The 18,263-nt window shown below is 39.7% G+C and overlaps 1 protein-coding gene across 3 annotated transcripts; it reads left to right on the plus strand.

The window, feature by feature from the left end:
- Nucleotides 1-1,287: 1,287 nt before the first annotated feature.
- LOC114560804 (1-phosphatidylinositol 4,5-bisphosphate phosphodiesterase zeta-1) lies at nt 1,288-17,718 on the plus strand. Of its 3 annotated transcripts, none has more exons than XM_028586435.1 (12): nt 1,288-1,385; nt 2,476-2,671; nt 3,900-4,101; nt 5,371-5,515; nt 5,817-5,969; nt 7,534-7,725; nt 8,546-8,705; nt 9,656-9,772; nt 11,771-11,943; nt 13,583-13,709; nt 17,123-17,272; nt 17,516-17,718. In XM_028586435.1, exons 2-12 carry the CDS (start codon nt 2,482-2,484, stop codon nt 17,596-17,598), a joined length of 1,692 nt encoding a protein of 563 aa, XP_028442236.1. In that variant the 5' UTR covers nt 1,288-1,385; nt 2,476-2,481; the 3' UTR covers nt 17,599-17,718. The 3 variants fall into 3 exon arrangements, with proteins under 3 accessions (XP_028442236.1, XP_028442238.1, XP_028442239.1); XM_028586437.1 differs by having other exon boundaries at nt 8,549-8,705; XM_028586438.1 differs by lacking the exons at nt 1,288-1,385; nt 2,476-2,671 and adding an exon at nt 3,326-3,514.
- Nucleotides 17,719-18,263: the final 545 nt, after the last annotated feature.

The raw sequence follows: 18,263 nt of genomic DNA on the forward strand, positions 1-18,263 counted from the left end.
GAGAATGTGGACTTTTTTCCATGAAATTATTACCATTGAAATCAATCTCTCTTTTGCTTTAGATTTGCATGATGTATTCAGACAGCAGCTCAGCGCACCCTGTAGCACTAATACCAGTAATAGGAGATGCCAGTGCTTCAATCTACCATGCTGTTGTAGGAAATCACAACTAATTTTGACCAGATCACTTGGTGAAATAGAGCACTCACAGAGCTCAAACATCTGCTACACAATCCTTTAAATGATTTATTATAATATATGTATTTTTTAAAGTTTGAATCTGCATTTTTACTTATAAAATACTTTCATCCTGTCCAGAAATATTAGGGCATTGGACAAAGATGCCTTGTGTTTTGGTCAGACTCATGAATTATAGGCATTTCATTAATCATATTCCAGTTGCTCCATTGACATAAGAAACAGCATCAAATTGTGTAGGATAATTCAGAGTAGATGTGTTACTGCTCTCATTTAAATTTGGTAATAATTATATTGGTAGTGCATTTAGGAGTAATAGCAGTTTATATCAAATAGGCCACAGCTGACAACAAAATATCAGAAAACATTATAAGTGATCAAGAGAATCAACAGATTCTAACAGAAGAAGATGCTAACAGGTCTACAGGGCTGTGCTTAGGCACATTGTGTATTGGTGCTTTGAGCTAAATGATAATGTCAGCATGCTAACATGCACACAGTGACAATGTTAATATGCTGATGTTTTAATGGTTTAATGTTTACCATGGTGACCAGCTTAGTTTTGCATGTTAGACAGGAGTCAGGTGCCAAGTAGAGTTTTCAAACGTAAAGCAATCAAACTTCACTGAGATCTGTAAGGTCCTCTTTTTTTTTTTTTTTTTTTTTTTTGGAACAATCTACAAGACAGGATTGAAAACACAACTTCCATAGTGGAAATAAGGAGTGTACTTAGCCAACTGGATATCTGTGTTTGATCACTGGGTTATGCTGTATAGGTTTATACTATTAATCATACTGAGATATGATGAATGTGACTATCAGAAGTTTGAAAGGGAAAGACTTTTACTCACCCACAGACTTTTCAACAGGCAGGAACATGAAGGCAAAAGTTCTATCTTCACATACTATATTCTGTCTGTATTTTATCACTAAGTCCACTGCTCGTGTCTGAAATAATAAGAGGAGACAGACACAAGTTTTAATCCTCTGCCTTATATGATCTTCACTGTTTTCTTTTAACAGGTGTCAGTTACTGTAGAATCGGAATGTTTTGTCACTATGGCAACAGCTTTGTTTACTTCCCCAGAAACCTGCTAAAAAATCAGATTGTTTTGAGTGTTTTTTGTACCCAGCTGATATCCTGTTCCTAAATATCTACGGGGACCAAGAGGCCATCAGTATCTGAGGTAGGCTGTTTTTTACATGATATTTTATTGAGTTTTCAAGAGTTGCATCTAGCTAATTCCCTCCTCAGTTGCAGTTGTTTACTGGCCAATATCAGTGAAGTAAGAGTAAGAAAGGTTTATCCAAATCTTTATGTTAGATCTTTTATCTTTTCTAGTGTTATCATCCAATCATTAGACGTAATACACCACTTCAAAGGGATCTTCTGGTTTAGATACAGCTGCTGCACTGCATAAAAGGTTAATGAAGATATAGCAGAGCTGGTTGCTTTGTGTTGCTCACACTGAGGCAACAGATACAACGGGAGGCCGGCCCACTACAGGGCACCCAGTGACAACACTGGTTTAGGCATATGTCTGAACTGTCAGGGGCTGCAGAACAGAGATGAAAGGTATGAAGAGAGAGAGAGAGAGAGAGAGAGAGAGAGAGAGAGAGAGAGAGAGAGAGAGAGAGAGAGACACACACAAAGCCAGGGAAAGTCACAGACACTTTTGTCCCTTGACTGAGAGGAATGACAAGGAGAGGAGAGGGACTAAAATGAGAAAGTCACACAGACGTTGCATTAGTTTTTGATGGAAGTAAGAGAAACAGGAAGGAAAGGGAGGTTGTATTGTGAGTGGATGGGAGAACTTTGTGTGAGTGAAGACCCTGACTTCTCTTTTATTGTCTCTCATGCCTAGTTTGAAAAAGTAGTATTTCAACAGTGAGCTCAGGTAAAAGCTGGGATACATCTCTGAGTTGAAATTTTTATTCACCATTTCCTGTATATTTTTAGAGAGCAAGTGATGTGCTGTGTCTTTGAAACACATACAAGTGTTTAAAATATCTACAAGATGACAACTTAAAAAATTATCTGAAGTTTTATGCTTTAAAAAAAGGACCTACATTCAACACTTTCTTTCTTCTAACACTATCATGACGAATATCCAGCCTTGTGGAAAAAACACAAGCCTTTAATAAATAATAAGAAGAAATACTCTTCTCAGAACTGCATGTTGATTTCATAAAAGATGGAAGTTTTACAAAGAAACTAAAGAATAACTTCTCAGGATCGAAGACAAGGGATTAAGAGGCTATACTGATTGTGTGCAGGGCAAGATGAAGAAAGGCAAGGCCCCCTCCTCTAGGAGAGCTGAAATCCAGCATCTGTACCAATGCTACACCTCAGAGCAGACCATTTTGCCTGCCTGCGCCCTCCTCAGGTTCCTCCACAAGGAGCAGATGGAGCTCACAGCAAATGAAGAGATGGCAGAGAGTTTGATTGATAGATATGAGATTGAAGAGACAGGTAAGTGAAGGGAGAGCTGCGTACCACTTCAGGCTGCTTGCTGCTCATCACTATGGGTAAAAAAAAAACATCTACTCTCTAGACTCTGTCAAGTAATAATGCTAATTTAGTTAAAACACAAGTCAAGGCTTAAGCTCCAGTGGTGCAAGGCTGACAAAGTCATTTGCTGTAAGCCCAGGGGCAGGGGGGTTGAAATGACAGAAGGAAAATGGAAGAGTCAGGTACGTCAGTGGACTAGTAGAACAGATGTTGTATCAGGATCAGTGTACTGCTGGCTATTCACAGCATCACAAACAGAAAAACAGGGAAAATAACAACAAAAGGCTCACAATTAGTCTGCAGCTTCACCGAAGACTGCAATTGTTTCACTTTATACAGTCTTTAAGTAAGAGAAGGTTTTAAAGAGCAGTTTTTAGCATCTGTACCTTTCATTATTATACTGTATATTTATTTTTAGCAAATACATTACCTGCATAATTGCACTATACTTACATTCTTGCTGAAATCTTCAGCAATTTAACAAGAATCTGAAAGTGAACTGATGAATGTAAAAGCACATCCACAATGTATAATCTCTAGGTTCAGCCATTAGCAGCACGGGCAAAACAAGACTTTTTTTTTTTACAGCAGACATTTTGACTTGTCATTGAAGAAAAGGCACATGTGAAACAAATTTAGTTAACGATGGCTCACTTCCATCAAGTGTCCCATTAAGCCATGGCAGTGAGCCAGCATGCACAATACCGGATTGCTATGAAATGTTGTACCGACATTCATGGTGCTTGCCCAAAGGATAAATTCGAATGACTACGCTGATCCCGACTTTTCATTTGGCATCATCAGGTCGGTTAATGACCAAATACAAGCCAAACTAATGACATTTATAACTAAGCTAAGCCCAAACTGTGCTTTGTGTTTAGTGCTTATTAGCAAACATTAGCATGCTAACATGCTAAACTGCTCTCATATCTGCTAAACATAGCATGCTATCATTGCATTGTGTCATTGGTGACAACGCTGTGTGCTGCCTAAGTGCAGCCTCACAGAGCCACAAGCATGGCTGTAGACTCTTAGTCTTGATATTCATTTGATTTGTTTTAATGTTTTAAAACTAGAAACAGAGCTTTTGCTTGAGCTGGCTTTAAACTTCTTTTTTTGCTTTGAGCTTGGTAGAATAGCCAAGGCTGATTTTGACTGTCAGTGACACTGCTCCTTCCTCCTCCAACAGCCAGAGAAAGCAGGTCTATGACATTTGAAGGATTCCTCAGGTACATGGAGTCCAAAGACTGCTGCGTGTTTGACCAGGCCCACACATCTGTGTACCAATACATGGACCAGCCTCTCACCAATTACTTCATCTCCACATCACACAACACCTACCTGACTGGAGATCAGCTAGTAGGAAAGAGCCACCTTGATGCCTATTTTTGGTAGGGACGTACAGCTAATACAGTACAGCTTGTGTTCTTCTTCACATTTTTGAAAACCACTTCCAAATGGAAGTGGGAATGATTTTCTGAAGTGCTGCATCATTAAATTATACTTGCAAATTAACCAACTAATCTGCAGAATTTTGTAATAGATCTGCTAATAATGTGGTTCAAGTCAACTGATAAGGCCAATTTAAACACCATTTAGCTCTGATACAGATCTAAAACACCCCTCAATACACTTTACTTTACTTCTAAAGTCTCTTCTACAGACCTACATGCGTGTGTTATCAGGATTCTCTCATTTTATTGACCCACTCATGTGCTGATGCATAGTGAAACTGCTGTGGTCCCTTTATGGGACAATGGAGGTGATTACAAAAGGGGCTGATGGCAGCAGAAGTGCTGTATTTATGGACCCTGTGAAAGTGCTGAGCGCCCTGGCTGGCTGGTAGAGTGGAACCCTCCAAACCAGTGGCCTGGAAGCTCTGGTTTACTTAGATAATGCAGGAATCATATAGAGAGGACAACAAAGTGGTAGGAGGAGAAATCCCACTAGCTCACAGGTGGGAGGGAGAAGAAAGGAAAATGACCAAATGTATTTGTTGGTGGAAGAAATAAAAGATTCACAAGAGCCTGTATGTTGTGAAAGGCATACATTATAATTTATCACTGAAACTTTTAGTTGTATATGTTCAGAGCTTTAAAAATACTTGGGAACTTAACTGCGTTTTTATAGATAGATAATAATCCCATTTTATAAACTGGAAATAACAAAACAGTTCTGTCAATCAACAATAAACACCATAAGTGTTTAATCAGCTAATCATTTCAGCTGTACTTGTAGGCCTGTATATTGTTGGGTAGTTTAATTTATAATAAAACATAATTTTTGCACATAAACTACGTGTTTTATGTGCAAAAATCTTAATTTGTTAGTAGAAAGTAGAAAGTGGCATTAAAAGAAAGGACTCGAGTAAAGTACAAGTACCTCAAATTTTTACTTAAGTACACTACTTGAGTAATTGCATTTAGTTACATTCCACCACTGGCTGTAAATTATTAGCATGTATTATATACATTATATATAATAATACAGTCATTTTTCACATGTATGGGAGTCGTTGAGATGAATTTGTGCGTGAAAAGGGAATCACTCAGTTTGTGCCTCAATGCTTCACTTGTAATTTCTCACGTGCCACAGCTCAGTGTGTTTGCATGTGTCTCTGTATGCATGCATGCGCTTATGTGTGTATTTGTGTGGCACAGTGCTCTGAGGAAAGGCTGTCGCTGTCTGGAGATTGACTGCTGGGATGGGCCAGATATGGAGCCTGTAGTCTACCATGGCTACACCCTGACCACCAAGATATTCTTTAAGGATGTCATCACCACTGTGGAGCAACATGCCTTTGAGGTAACAGCTTACAGTATGTTACATGACACACATTTCCCGGAGTGGTGCTCCAGGCATCTAACTCAGTGTTCACTCCTGACTCTGTAGCTTCCAGGAGTCCCTGCTTAGCTGCATTTGCTCTAATTAATAGCATCTCTGATCGCAATGCTTTGCATGCAAGTTGACTTTGATCCAGGCCATTCTCTGTGATGTGTCGGGGGAATTAAGAGCTTGTAGAGAGAGCAGTAGATCCAAGTTGATGCTAATTGTTGGAAATAGGGTTTGAATCATGATTTCTTTTGATGTGATTATTTCTTGACAGGTGTCTGCTTACCCGGTGATACTGTCATTAGAAAACCATTGCTCCAAGGAGCAGCAGGAGGTCATGGCCCAGTACCTCATCTCTATCCTGGGGGAAAAGCTGCTGAGAACTCCCTTGGATCACCCAACTACCGGAGACCTCCCAAGCCCAAATGTAAGACTCAGAAAGGAGAGAGCTTGACTATCTCAGGTGTAAATCAGAAGAAGAATCTGTGTTGAATGTTAGAGCTGCTGGTGCAGGTAGAGGCATGATAGTGTTTGTATGTATAAGTCCTCATCGCCTGCCATAGCAAAGAAAAACAAGGATAAAATAAGACCTTTTGGTCGTCACGGAGGGCCTCATTAGTTTCTTTCTGAGGCTCCCTTTGCCTCTCTCCTCCACTGGGATGCAGGGGTTAATGGACAAGCCTCTTTAGTCTCTCAGAGATTTGCAAAATCAAATGTGATGTGGTTGATCCTGCGAAGTGTCCATCATTTTAAGCATGCTGAGGCACTTGAGCTGATTGTTAATTTAGATTACCCTGTTTGGATTCTGGACTCTCCAATGAAAGCATCTGCTTCAACCCATGACTGAGCGACTGGCCTGAAAGATGCCGGCACAGTCGCTCCAGTCTATTGAATATCACGAGGAGGATGAAGGTTTTTCTCTGAGAGTGGATGAATGTGTGCTGTCGCACCAGAGTTTCTTTGCTGCCTCTGACTTCTACTGCTTTGGAATTTACTGCAAGACATGAGTTGTGTTTTATCCTGAGTGTGCATATAAGATTTTCTTCCCCATATCGTTCTTTATCTTTATGACTCAGGAAGAGGGGGCTTAGATAGGAGCCTCAGCACTAATGGTTTCATCTTGACTATTTAACCCCCAGCAACTTGAACACTGAATAAGTGCTCGTGTGTCACATTCATGCAGCTTTACACCCAAGTTACCATCCAATTATGCAAGTGTAACCAATGTGCGATTCTCAGAACTGTTCATCACCTTATACTCTCTGACCACTTAGATTAAAGGTTTTACATCTACTTTATTCTATTTTTACCATAAACATGGGTAAAATGATATCCAAAATTACATCAACATAAGCAAAGCCTCTGTCTACAGACTGTAACAGCAATACAAAAATTAAAGAGTGCAGTGCCAAAGGAAGTGCTGAAGCTTATAATTTTCATACTATATGGACTCTTATGGGTTGTTAATGTTGGCAGATCTATAATTATTTTGCATATTTTCCCTGTGCATACAGTGAAGCTGACATAGTGACTTTCTGCCATGTGGCTTACCATTGAACTGCTTTCAAGTCCATACCATAATGTTGTTGTTTTTTTCACTTTAAGCATATTGCTGCTCATCTGCATAAAGATACCTAGTACAAACAGATTTTGGAGCCAGGGCGGTGAAATGTAGCAACATATTTGTGATTCAGTACACCTGCTGCTTTCTGCTCCTTTATCCTACCAAACTTGGCTGTGTGCATGCACTGATGTGGATGAAGCTACTGAGTGACTCTCTGAAGAATAGCATCTTTCTGACAAATCTGAGAGGGGGTGGTTTGTGCAAATCAAATGTTTTGATTTGATGGTTTGTTTCCTAAGTTTGAGTTGACTGACTGATACAACTGTGTGATGGTGCGGGGCAAATATAGGTTCCCATGATTAAGGTTACCTTTGCATTTATTAATGTGTGAATTCATACTGTATATGTGTATTTGTGGGGATGCCAGGACCTGAAGTATAAGATCCTCATCAAGAATAAAAAGATAAAGCCTCCCATTAAGACGGAGGATGCAGCAGGGACACAGGCAGAGGAGAGTGTAGATGAGGGAGAGGAGGATGAGGAGGATGATGAGGAGGACGAGGATCAGCAAACCAAAGCAAAGTTCTGGTCTCCCAGAAAGGCAGGGTCAAAGACAAAAGTAAGTCAGTTAGATTTAAGAACAGATTTCTTAAAAAATAGAGACAGATCTAGACTGTTTGTGTACTGTAGACATATAGTTGGATGTACACTGCAACCATAAGATATAACCATAAATAATACCATAAATTTGAACACATTACTTTGGTACTCAAATTTCTTCATTGGCTCCAGGTACAATACAAAATCACTTTAAAAATCCTGCTAATAATCTATAAAGCACTTAATGGGTTGCTCACTGATCAAAACCCCATTAGGCCTCTCAGGTCATCAGGCCTTCTAAATTTGACCCAGAATAAGATCCAGATCCAATGAGGGGTCCTTCAGTTACTGAGGTCCTGCTCTCTGGAACAAGAGCCTGATGACCTGAGATCCATCACAACTGTGTCCACATTCAGAAGCAAACTCAAAACCTTCTTATTCTCTCAGGCATTTGCTCAATTACTGTGTGTGTGTGTGTGTGTGTGTGTGTGTGTGTGTGTGTGTGTGTGTGTGTGTGTGTGTGTGTGTGTGTGTGTGTGTGTGTGTGTGTGTGTGTGTGTGTGTGTGTGTTCGCCCCCTATGTTTTTGTAGATTGTATATGTTTTTGCTTATATTGTATTCTTATTTCTATTCATGCTTTGTTTTAATGTTTATGCTATTTTTAACATAAAGCACTTTGGCTTTGCATGTAATAAAAGGTGCTATACAAATGAAATTGCCATTGCTATAAGATGATACGAGGTAAAACTTTATTGTTTGGAATTTCAACACTATTTGTTGCAATTTGGTGAGTGCTGTATTTGGTTTGTCTTCTTCTCTACCCTAAATTTAACACATAGAAGAAGAAGAAGGTGGCGGTGTCAGAGGCTTTATCTGACCTGGTCGTATACACCAGGTCTGTTAAGTTCATCAGCTTCAGTCATTCCAAGGACAATCAGAACTACTATGAGAACACATCAATGGCAGAGAAGAAAGCTCGCAAGCTAGTCAAAGCCTCAGGTAAAATGTTATTGATAGAATTGAAACTATGGGACGAGAAAAGGGAAGCCTGATTCTGAAGTAATAAAGACTATACAATCAATTGCAAATATTACAAAATGTAATTCTGATGAGACCAGCAGATTCACATTATTTACAATCGCATTGAGGTCAAAGGAGAAGTCTCTGTAGGTCCTTTTTGGACAAGAAATGCAATTATATCTGGTACCATAAACCTCCATAATAACAAAAGCATATTGAACATGACATATACGACATAGGGGAGTACTTTATAGGGAATAAAGCACAACAGCACAAGCCCAGAAATATGCCTTATACTCTCACTGTTGGGGAAGTGGAAAGAGCCCACAGAGGTTTGAATCAACTGATAATCAGTTAAACTGTCATTGCGCTGCTGTGCGGCAGTATATTGGAGAAACAGAGTGATGTAGAGAAATGAAATCTTCTTCTGCTGAGGAGTAGTGACACTTTTCAGACACACAGCTACATTATGAGCTGGTTGGCTTGAATGGCAGCGACCAGGAATAGTCTTGGCTATGCTGGAGCTGTAAAAACTGTGTAGTTTCTTGTCATCCTAAAGCCCTGCAGGGAAACTACAGACTGAAGCTTTTTAGTCTATCCAGAATGAACATAATTATACAGGCTTCAAACCTTAATCAGGACAAATGGTCTCCACCTTTTCAGGTATTCTCTTAAAAATCTATTTGACATAATGCTAAAATAACAAATACATTGGTAACTCATAGGATCCTATATCAGTTCATATTTTTAATAAAAGCAAATCATCAATTAAAAAAAACCCGATACTATTAAAAAGTGGCCATGTCCCTGTAGATAAACCTCACTGCTTTCCTGGATCACTGCATCACACAGCCATTGTGACTAAGTCAGAATCAGTGTATGTCAGAGGAGACATTTGACCTGTAAGTGTTGTGCATTTCCACACTCAGGTGCAGACTTTGTTCAGCACAACCAGAAGTTCCTCAGCAGGATTTACCCAGCAGGCTCGAGGACGTCTTCTTCCAACTACAACCCTCAGGAGTTTTGGAACGTTGGCTCACAGCTCGGTGAGTCTGAGAGGGCCTGCACACATAAGCTATGCAGTAAAAGTTCATACATATACCCACATGCATCCACACACATTTATTTAGGCACATTAATCTGAAATTAATTTTATGACTTAGCAAACCATGCTGATCACATCTTTTGTTGAACAGTAACAAATTTCCAAACTCTTTGATGTGATTACATACATACAGTGTTTATCTAATATGCAGTAATGGAGTCATGGAAATGTTTATAAAGTAAAATATAAAAGGGTTATGAAATACAAGGGTAATACAATTTTGCTAAGATTATTTGTACTTTGTTGCCAATTATGTTTCTGTTTTGGTCAAGAAGAAACCCTGAAAACAAATGCACAAAAAAGATGTCTTTAATTCCTTTGTGTCAGCAGTTTTAACAGGAATCAAAAAGTTACACACGCACGCACGCATGCACAAAACGGAGAGAAATGCAGTCTGGAAACTCAGATTGCCAGTCTTCTAAGGGAACAACCTGTCCAAGTGTCCTGTCGATTAGCAGTAAAAAGAACATTTCATTCCAGTCCACACCCTGACCACCTCATCTGTGTTTTCCCCAGAGCAAGTCCTCTCCTGGACCTTATCACACCTTTTCAATCCATTTGCACCCCACTTAATGTTTTTTTTTCTTCTCTTTAAACTATTTCCTTGTCTGGGTCACAGTTTAGTTTATTTTTTTTTTCTCCATTTTTTCAAATCAAGCATGAGTATTGGGCTTGACTACATATCACATATATCGCTCCTGAGAGCAAATATGCTTAAAAAATATCTTCACAAAAGCTTTACATCCTCACGCCTTCTGGTAATGCGCGATTACCCACTGACTTAAAGTCACAATGCAGACCTGTCTCGCGCTGTCTTGGCCGATGTGCCTGTCACTTCACCTCATCTGTCTCCATTGCTCAGTCAGCCACTGATTCTGACACAAAGCCCTGCTGATCACTGAGCAGAGTGTCTACGTGCTTCAATGGCAGCTGTGCATATGGTGAGCATCACTTTTCACAGTTACAGGAGACTGCGGTACAAAGCAGCAGCCTAGATGGATCAATTACAGTTAGATGAGCAGCCCATTCAATGGGACCCTAAGACGTACACCTATATAAAATGATGCATTGCAGTGTGTTTGTTAGGACAAAATGAAAAGGTCTTTATTATATACTTATGCTATTGCACACTCACTGGTTGTCACAATTCAGCCCAGCTGAGATATAGCTCAAAACTGTCATCAGAATTACATCAGCTGCTTTCTTTATCTGACAATCTATTCACACGTCTGAAATGGGTCATCACTGTAGACATATGCAGCACACATGCCACCACAGAGCTTTGCACTGCAGAAAACCAACTACAAATGCACTTATTGCACAGTTAGTGATTTTATAGGTGTCCATGATGCAATGTATGCTATTGTTGGGGAAACATTTTAAGTTGTGGTATAATTTAGCTCTTTCCTGCAGAATGAACAAGAGTCCGTAAACAGAAGATATGCATTAGATCATCTCATGTTGGCTGCTCGTTTTATATAAACATGCTTTAGGCATCCTCAATTTTGTTCTTATTAAAAATGTTTTAGTTGTACCAAGAGGCAAAACTCTTTAGAACGTTGTGTTGCGTTCAGTCCAAGATGGCAGAGCTGCACTCTTTAGAACTAAACGCACCAATGACTGAGCTGCAGCTTGCAATGGAAAGTTCTAAAGAGTGCAGCTCCGCCATCTTGGACTGAACGCAACACAACGTTCTATAGAGTTTCGCCTCTTGGTACTTCTATACTCTTTGACTGTTCTGTAGCTGCTTGTTTTCATAGTTCCAACCATAGATATAAAACAATAGATAGGACACCACTTGGCGGCCATCTTACCAGGGTTAAGTTTTAGAATTGCTTCAATTGGAAACAATGGCGATAGAGACTCATGTTGTCTTTATATTATATTATATTATTGTTCTATGTCTATGGTTCCAACATTGTCCCGTCATGTTTTGCAGTGGCTCTCAATTTCCAGTCTCTGGGATTGCCTATGGACCTTAATGATGGCCGCTTCCAGGACAACGGCGGCTGTGGATACGTCCTGAAGCCGGCAGTGCTCATGTCCAGTCAGAGGAGCTTTGATCCCGGCTGCAGCCAGCACGGCCACAAACCCACACACCTGCTGCTAAAGGTACAGCTATGGAGCTCTGAACGCTGAATAATCCACTCAGGGTGGATTTATAGATTAAGGTGTAACGTTACAGGACTCTGTGTGTGTGTGTGTGTGTGTGTGTGTGTGTGTGTGTGTGTGTGTGTGTGTCTGCCATCGCAATATAGAGATTGTGTAGCAGAGCTTATTTTACTCTTAGCCACCAGATAAATGCTTTCCTACCAGATGCTGTGAACCAACAATAATGTAAATCTCCCTGAGAGTGTCTCCGTTTAATTAAATTATATCCTTCAGAATATAAAAAGGGAAAGAAGAGAGAGGGGTGATCTAATGCAATCAGACCCAGGGTCCAATTAATAAATCATCCCTTTTCCATTATTTTAAGTATGTTAGGGGACAGTAATAGCAGCACTTGTAAAGCACTGTATCTACATGGAAAAGGATGAATTAAGCTGTAGCGAACAGTCACATCAAGTCACATCTCTTTAGTGCGCCATCAGGACAACTGTCACACACTAACTCTTCTAAGTCCAATTACAGAAATACAACGGTTTGCTCTTATATAGCACATAATGGTGGGACTCAGAGATATGTGAAGCTTTGTTCTGCAAGGACAATATGTGGAATTTCCTGGGATCACATGGGACTCATACAGACTTACTGCAAAGGAGGTAGACGAGGGAACATCATTGTTACTCTGCCAGAATCAGTCTTCTGAACAGCTATGAATCATAACAAAAAAACTCCCTCTATAAGGGTCGGTTCAGCCAAATTATTACAATAACTGACCTGTGGACCTCAGTCAATATTGTAGCTGTTCTAAATATAACCTGTTAAAGCTGTTGCTTTAAAGTCCTATCATAGAGTAACACACACACACACACACACACACACACACACACACACACACACACACACACACACACACACACACACACACACACACACACACACACACACACACACACACACACACACACACACACACACACACACACACACACACGAGAAATCATACCTTAATATTTATTCACATCATCATTCTGTATTATTTGATCACTTCAGGGAAAATCCTGCAATCTTGACTCAGCTCTCAACTCGGTGGAAATCAGAGTCATGAGTAGCATTCAGTGGTGTAACATAGGGTCGTAAATTATTCATCTGCTCAGGAAAACAATATTTCCCCTTGAGATCTCATTTAGCATAATACTGTCAACTACAAGCAATGCTCGGTTTTTCAATAGCAAATCTTTATGAATAGTGTTCAAACTGTAATCTATACGCTCACAAGTATGGACCTTTGTAACTGTGAATGAGAATAATGCAGGGTGTTTTGTAGCGGGACTTTAGAAAAGAAAAGGGACTTTAATTTTGAGCTCCATCAGTGCCAAGCGGGGCATGTCGTGATGAGTACATGCAGGTTTGTCTTTGATCAGAGCTGGGGAAGGGAAGGCTCCTTGTGAGACGACTGCAGATAAGCCCGTCTCTCTCCAGACTAGTGTAATTACAGCCCTCTTCCACACTCTTCTTTTCTCTACTCTTACTGGCTCTCCTGTTTTCTCTTCTCTTTTATATTTACCATTTATCTCTGATCAATTACATTCTCATACCTCATATCTATGTGACCATCCACTCTGCATATCTGTGTGTCTATCTGCAGGTGATCAGTGGGTCCAACCTACCCATCTCCAGGAGTGGCAAAGGTCTGGACCCCTTTGTCAGAGTGGAGATGCATGGGATTGCATCTGACTCCCGCAGAAAAAGCACACATACTGTGAAAAACAACTGTAAGTACTGCAAGACCAACTGTATGTGGCCTTGTTGGGACATCTCAAGACACAGCTTGACTGGCCAAGCTTTACTTTTATCAATCCAAGATGCATTTTGTCTGCAGTGTTTAACTATTAATTTTCTAGAAATTAAGAATTACAATTATTATTAAAATATAAACTCTTTTTATCAGAAGGTTATGAGTTTTGTGGGCTCTATATTTGTTCTTTCTGAATTTGGGCATTGTGACTTTGACAAGTCCTTGCTTAAAAATGGCACTACTGTGGCATACTGTAGAACAAATGCATCAATATCGGAATAGTAGGAGTAAAAAAACAAACAGACGAGTCTTCAGCCATGCCAGCAGCTCTGGTTTTATACTAACAAATGCAGATACAGATACAAATGACATCTGAGAACATGCCAAGTACCTGCATACTGTAGGGAAATGTAAAACTTCAAGTAAAAACATGGAAACCACCTAAACTGGAGGAGTTGTCTATGACAGCAGTATTTCGTGGTTTCTGTGGGTTTGTTTTTCCTCTTCCTTTTAAATCTATTTCCCAGTAAGCTGCTGTTGGGCTAGAAATGTGCTGATAAGTTTCTTCAAAATGTAGAAGTGTATTTCCTTTGAAGATAAGTCTGTCATGCACTATTTCTATGACTGGAAACATGGAGCTGACAGTCAGTGCATACAGGATGAAGTGTTACAGTGATTTTAAGCATCAGTTGGATCCTCATACATACTGTACTAGGGGTGAAAAAAAAAAAAAAAAAAAAAAAAATGGAAAATCGTATGTATCATGATTTTTTGCGACAATTTTTAGAATCGATTCTTTTCCCCTAGAATCGATATTTTTAATGAATTATTATTTATTTTTTTAACCAATGAGTCACCTAAATATTTTCTGGTTATACAGTACCACCGACTACATCATATCCGTTTCCAGCAAAACAGAGTGAATGCAGAAAATACATGTTATGTACTTCTTTACAAATGAAATAAATGTCAGACTGACTGGCTGACATGTGATGGGCCTTCTTTTTAGATAACAATTAGATTTTAGAAATGTCTCATGATATATTGTCTCTAGACGTGTATATGCAACTTTGTTTTTTTGTTAAAGAAGGATAACAAAATCGCAATACTCAATACTATCGAATCACAATACTTCTAGAATCGCAAAACCAATGAAAATCGCAATACAAATCCAATCGGCACCCATGTATTGTGAAAGAAACCAATCAGGACAAAAGCATATCATCCCAGCACTAATACATACACAAATATTTTTTGTGTTCAGAATTATGACTATGCCACATCACCACATCACAACATTCATAATGACTAGTTCTAGTTTATTATTGTTTATAATGAAAAGTATGAAAACGACTGTTTGGCTCTTAAATGTACTGTACTACACAATACCCTATGTCGCATTTGGCTTGGAGCTTTCGTTTTTTAAAATGGCACATGAAAATGAACTTAATATCAAGACATAACATTGATGGGATACGACACTGTATTGCTGCTGCTGAGATGAGACAAAGAGGGAGAGAGAGAGAGAGGGTGGGTGATAGTGTGAGTCCTGGAGGGCGCAGAGCACTTATGCATGGGCATAAATCATAAAATCATTTCACACTATCAAACAGATAAGGTCACTGGTGAATACAAATTAAAGGTGGCATGTTAGCACCGTCATTGTGAGCATGTTAGCATGTGGGTCTAAGCACCAAGTGCAGCTTCACATGTCCGCTAGCATGGCTGTGGACTCTTGGTCTTGTTTAACAATAAGCGAAATAAATAAACAAATGAGTTTTTCCACAGCAGAACCTTTCTATTGGCTCTGGTGAACAGAAGCTCCTTCTGTTTGTCCTCTGCTTCACAGCACCGTGTCTAAAGAAATATCTCTTCTCTAGACAAGTTCTTGTAGAAAGGCTTTCTCCCATCTAGCGGTGAAATTGTATAGGACAACCAACTGAATATTACTTTCTTTCTTCCATTACGAGCGCATTTTAACTCCTACGGTGGCCGTATTATTCCAAGAAGTACGACTTCATCCGTGAGTGTTCCTTCCAGTGTAATAATAGTTTTACGTTATTTTGGTACCATTTCATTGCTAACATTAGTTATCAGGTTCCCAAACATATGCAAGCTAATGTAAAGTATCAGTGCTATCGTTATTCTGTATATTGTACGAGATTAATAGTGTAAGGCAATGTTTACAGCGTAGGAGAGAAGCAACGGAGGTTTGTGTTTTTAATATATTTCTCTGAGCAGTATGAACGATCATTTCAAAGAAACCGAAATTAGCTCTTAGTATCTCCGTCATTTACACACAGCTGTTCCAGCTGTAGCTAGTCTGTGTTACAGCTGCACAGGACGCGAGTTGTCTGGCAGGGAAATCACGACACATATGATTACATTTATGTTACAAGGTAGACAATCCTTTTTCATCATTGACGCGAGGAAAAGTAGCCTATCTCCTAGACGTCGTTCTAGCGTTATGCACAACCATGCTATAGTTAGTCAAGCAACTATAAAACTTTGAATTTACAGAATTACCTTTTGAGAAGAAAGGAGGCGTCCCTTTAAAAATCCTTGCTCCTTTTGAGCTCTTTCCATCTTGGAAAAGCCACTCCAATATTAACTTTGGTCTTGTTGCTTTGCCTGTCGTGTTGTCGTTTTAATTCTCTTTTAACTTCCTTGGTTATCTTCTCCCCCTCCCTCCCTGGCATTTGTCCCGGTGCCACCGAGTTTAAAAGAGCTAAAGGCGGAGGTATGTCCCTCTTTGGCTAATGTATTTTAAAGATGGAGGCGCAACATGGCGACCGTCTGAATGGCAGATTCTACACGTACGACAATACTTTGATTAGTTGGTGGAAGTAATTACACATGAATGAGCACATTTGTGAAAGAACAACTTTTTTTTTTGCTAAGAATCAACTAAAAAAATGACACAATGGAGCTTTAGCTTTTTAAACATGCAATAACAGATTTTTGGGGGCAGCAGAAACAAGCTGCAACACAATACTGAAATGTTATTGCCCTATACAGTTGATATGGCAAACAGGGAGCAGCATTAGCATTAATTTGGAGTTGTGTTTCACCAGGTGAATGGAAGCCCAATATTCAATCTCAATATTCTGTTTTTGGTCTCTGCCAACTCAGCAGAAAAATATCGGTCTGTTTAGCTGCTAAATGCTCCACTGTGTTTATTAGCTAGTTGTTAACTTTGTCTGTTTGGTGCTGAGAGTACAGTGGATATTTAAGTTTTTACTGTAAACAGCTGCCTGCAGCTATGAGAGAGATGAGAGTGAGTCAAAGCAATTATAAACAATTAGTTAAAAGATGCTAAACGCTTTAAAAAAATAGATTATAGTGGCTTTAACTAAACCTATTGATGCTTATTTATTCTTACCATTACAGCTCTGAGTCCTCACTGGGATGCTGACATGAACTTCAGCATCAGCGTCCCCGAGCTCTGCCTTATCCGCTTCTGTGTCCGAGAGCAGACCGGCCTCCTCAGCAGTGAATTTGTGGGCCAGTACACCCTGCCCTTCACCAGCCTGAAGAAAGGTAAGCCACAGAGGCCGAAAGAGCGAGAGGGGGGTTGGGATCAGACAAAGAGCTAAATTACATGAGGCGACATTGCATGACCATCATTGTATTTCCCTTCATTCAGCGTCAGCATAACTGAAGGTCGGTCTGTGCTCTGTGCTTGAGTTTATACGGAAATGTAAATGCTTCTGCGTATTTATATGATGCTTGTGTATTTAGCAGCTATACATTTCTTTTTACGCCCACCTTCTGCACCTCCAGGCTACCGCTGGGTGCCTCTCCGATCCCGAGACGGATGCAGCCTGGATCCAGCCTCCCTCTTTGTCTTTGTTTGGTATTCCTAAAAACAGCTCTCCATATCAGACTTACACACACACACACCTCGCCAACAGATGGAGAAGCGTGGCTGATGCAGCCACAACAACAAAAGTTTATAAATAAATCAAAAGCACCATTTCCTCAGATATACATGTAAATACCAGTTTTATTGTCAGAAAATAGACGTGCCTTTTTTCTACTGCAGAGGAGGAAAAAAAAAAACAGAAGGCTTCAGCAGGGCTGAAAAGACACTCTAAAGAAGAATAACTATTCTGGCATCACTCAAGTAGTGGAGAAATCCCTGGAGCAGGATATTAGAGTCATATCACAGAATTAATAATTGATGCAAGTGCAATTATTGTAGTAGAGTTGAGCACACATAAGAACCACAAGGCACAGTGTTGTTTTTGGATTAATCATCATTCCAAAACAATGGATGTAATTCTTCGGTTAGGTCTGAAACTGATGAGTGATGCCAGGAGACATCAATAGTCCATAAGCACTACTATGAAAGAGTAGCAGCCAGCATTTTCTTCCAAGCCTTCCTCCCTCTGAGAGACCCAGCAGGGAATAATATAAATAGCATTCACAGAGGTATACATTATTGAACCAAATCCAGTGCATGGAAGGCTATTTCTATCCATGTTCATCACTAAATCCTTTAAATAAGTACGGGTCAGCAGGCCTGTCA

Source organism: Perca flavescens, chromosome 8 (assembly GCF_004354835.1).
Source record: "Perca flavescens isolate YP-PL-M2 chromosome 8, PFLA_1.0, whole genome shotgun sequence".
Lineage (NCBI taxonomy): Eukaryota > Metazoa > Chordata > Actinopteri > Perciformes > Percidae > Perca > Perca flavescens.

Bases quoted from the DNA above. Each gene is read 5' to 3' on its own strand.
- LOC114560804 (XM_028586435.1), top strand. From the start codon at position 2,482: ATGAAGAAAGGCAAGGCCCCCTCCTCTAGGAGAGCTGAAATCCAGCAT. The intron at 9,773-11,770 runs GTGAGTCTGAGA...CATGTTTTGCAG, and splicing joins GAACGTTGGCTCACAGCTCG to TGGCTCTCAATTTCCAGTCT. The intron at 13,710-17,122 runs GTAAGTACTGCA...TTACCATTACAG, and splicing joins ACATACTGTGAAAAACAACT to CTCTGAGTCCTCACTGGGAT.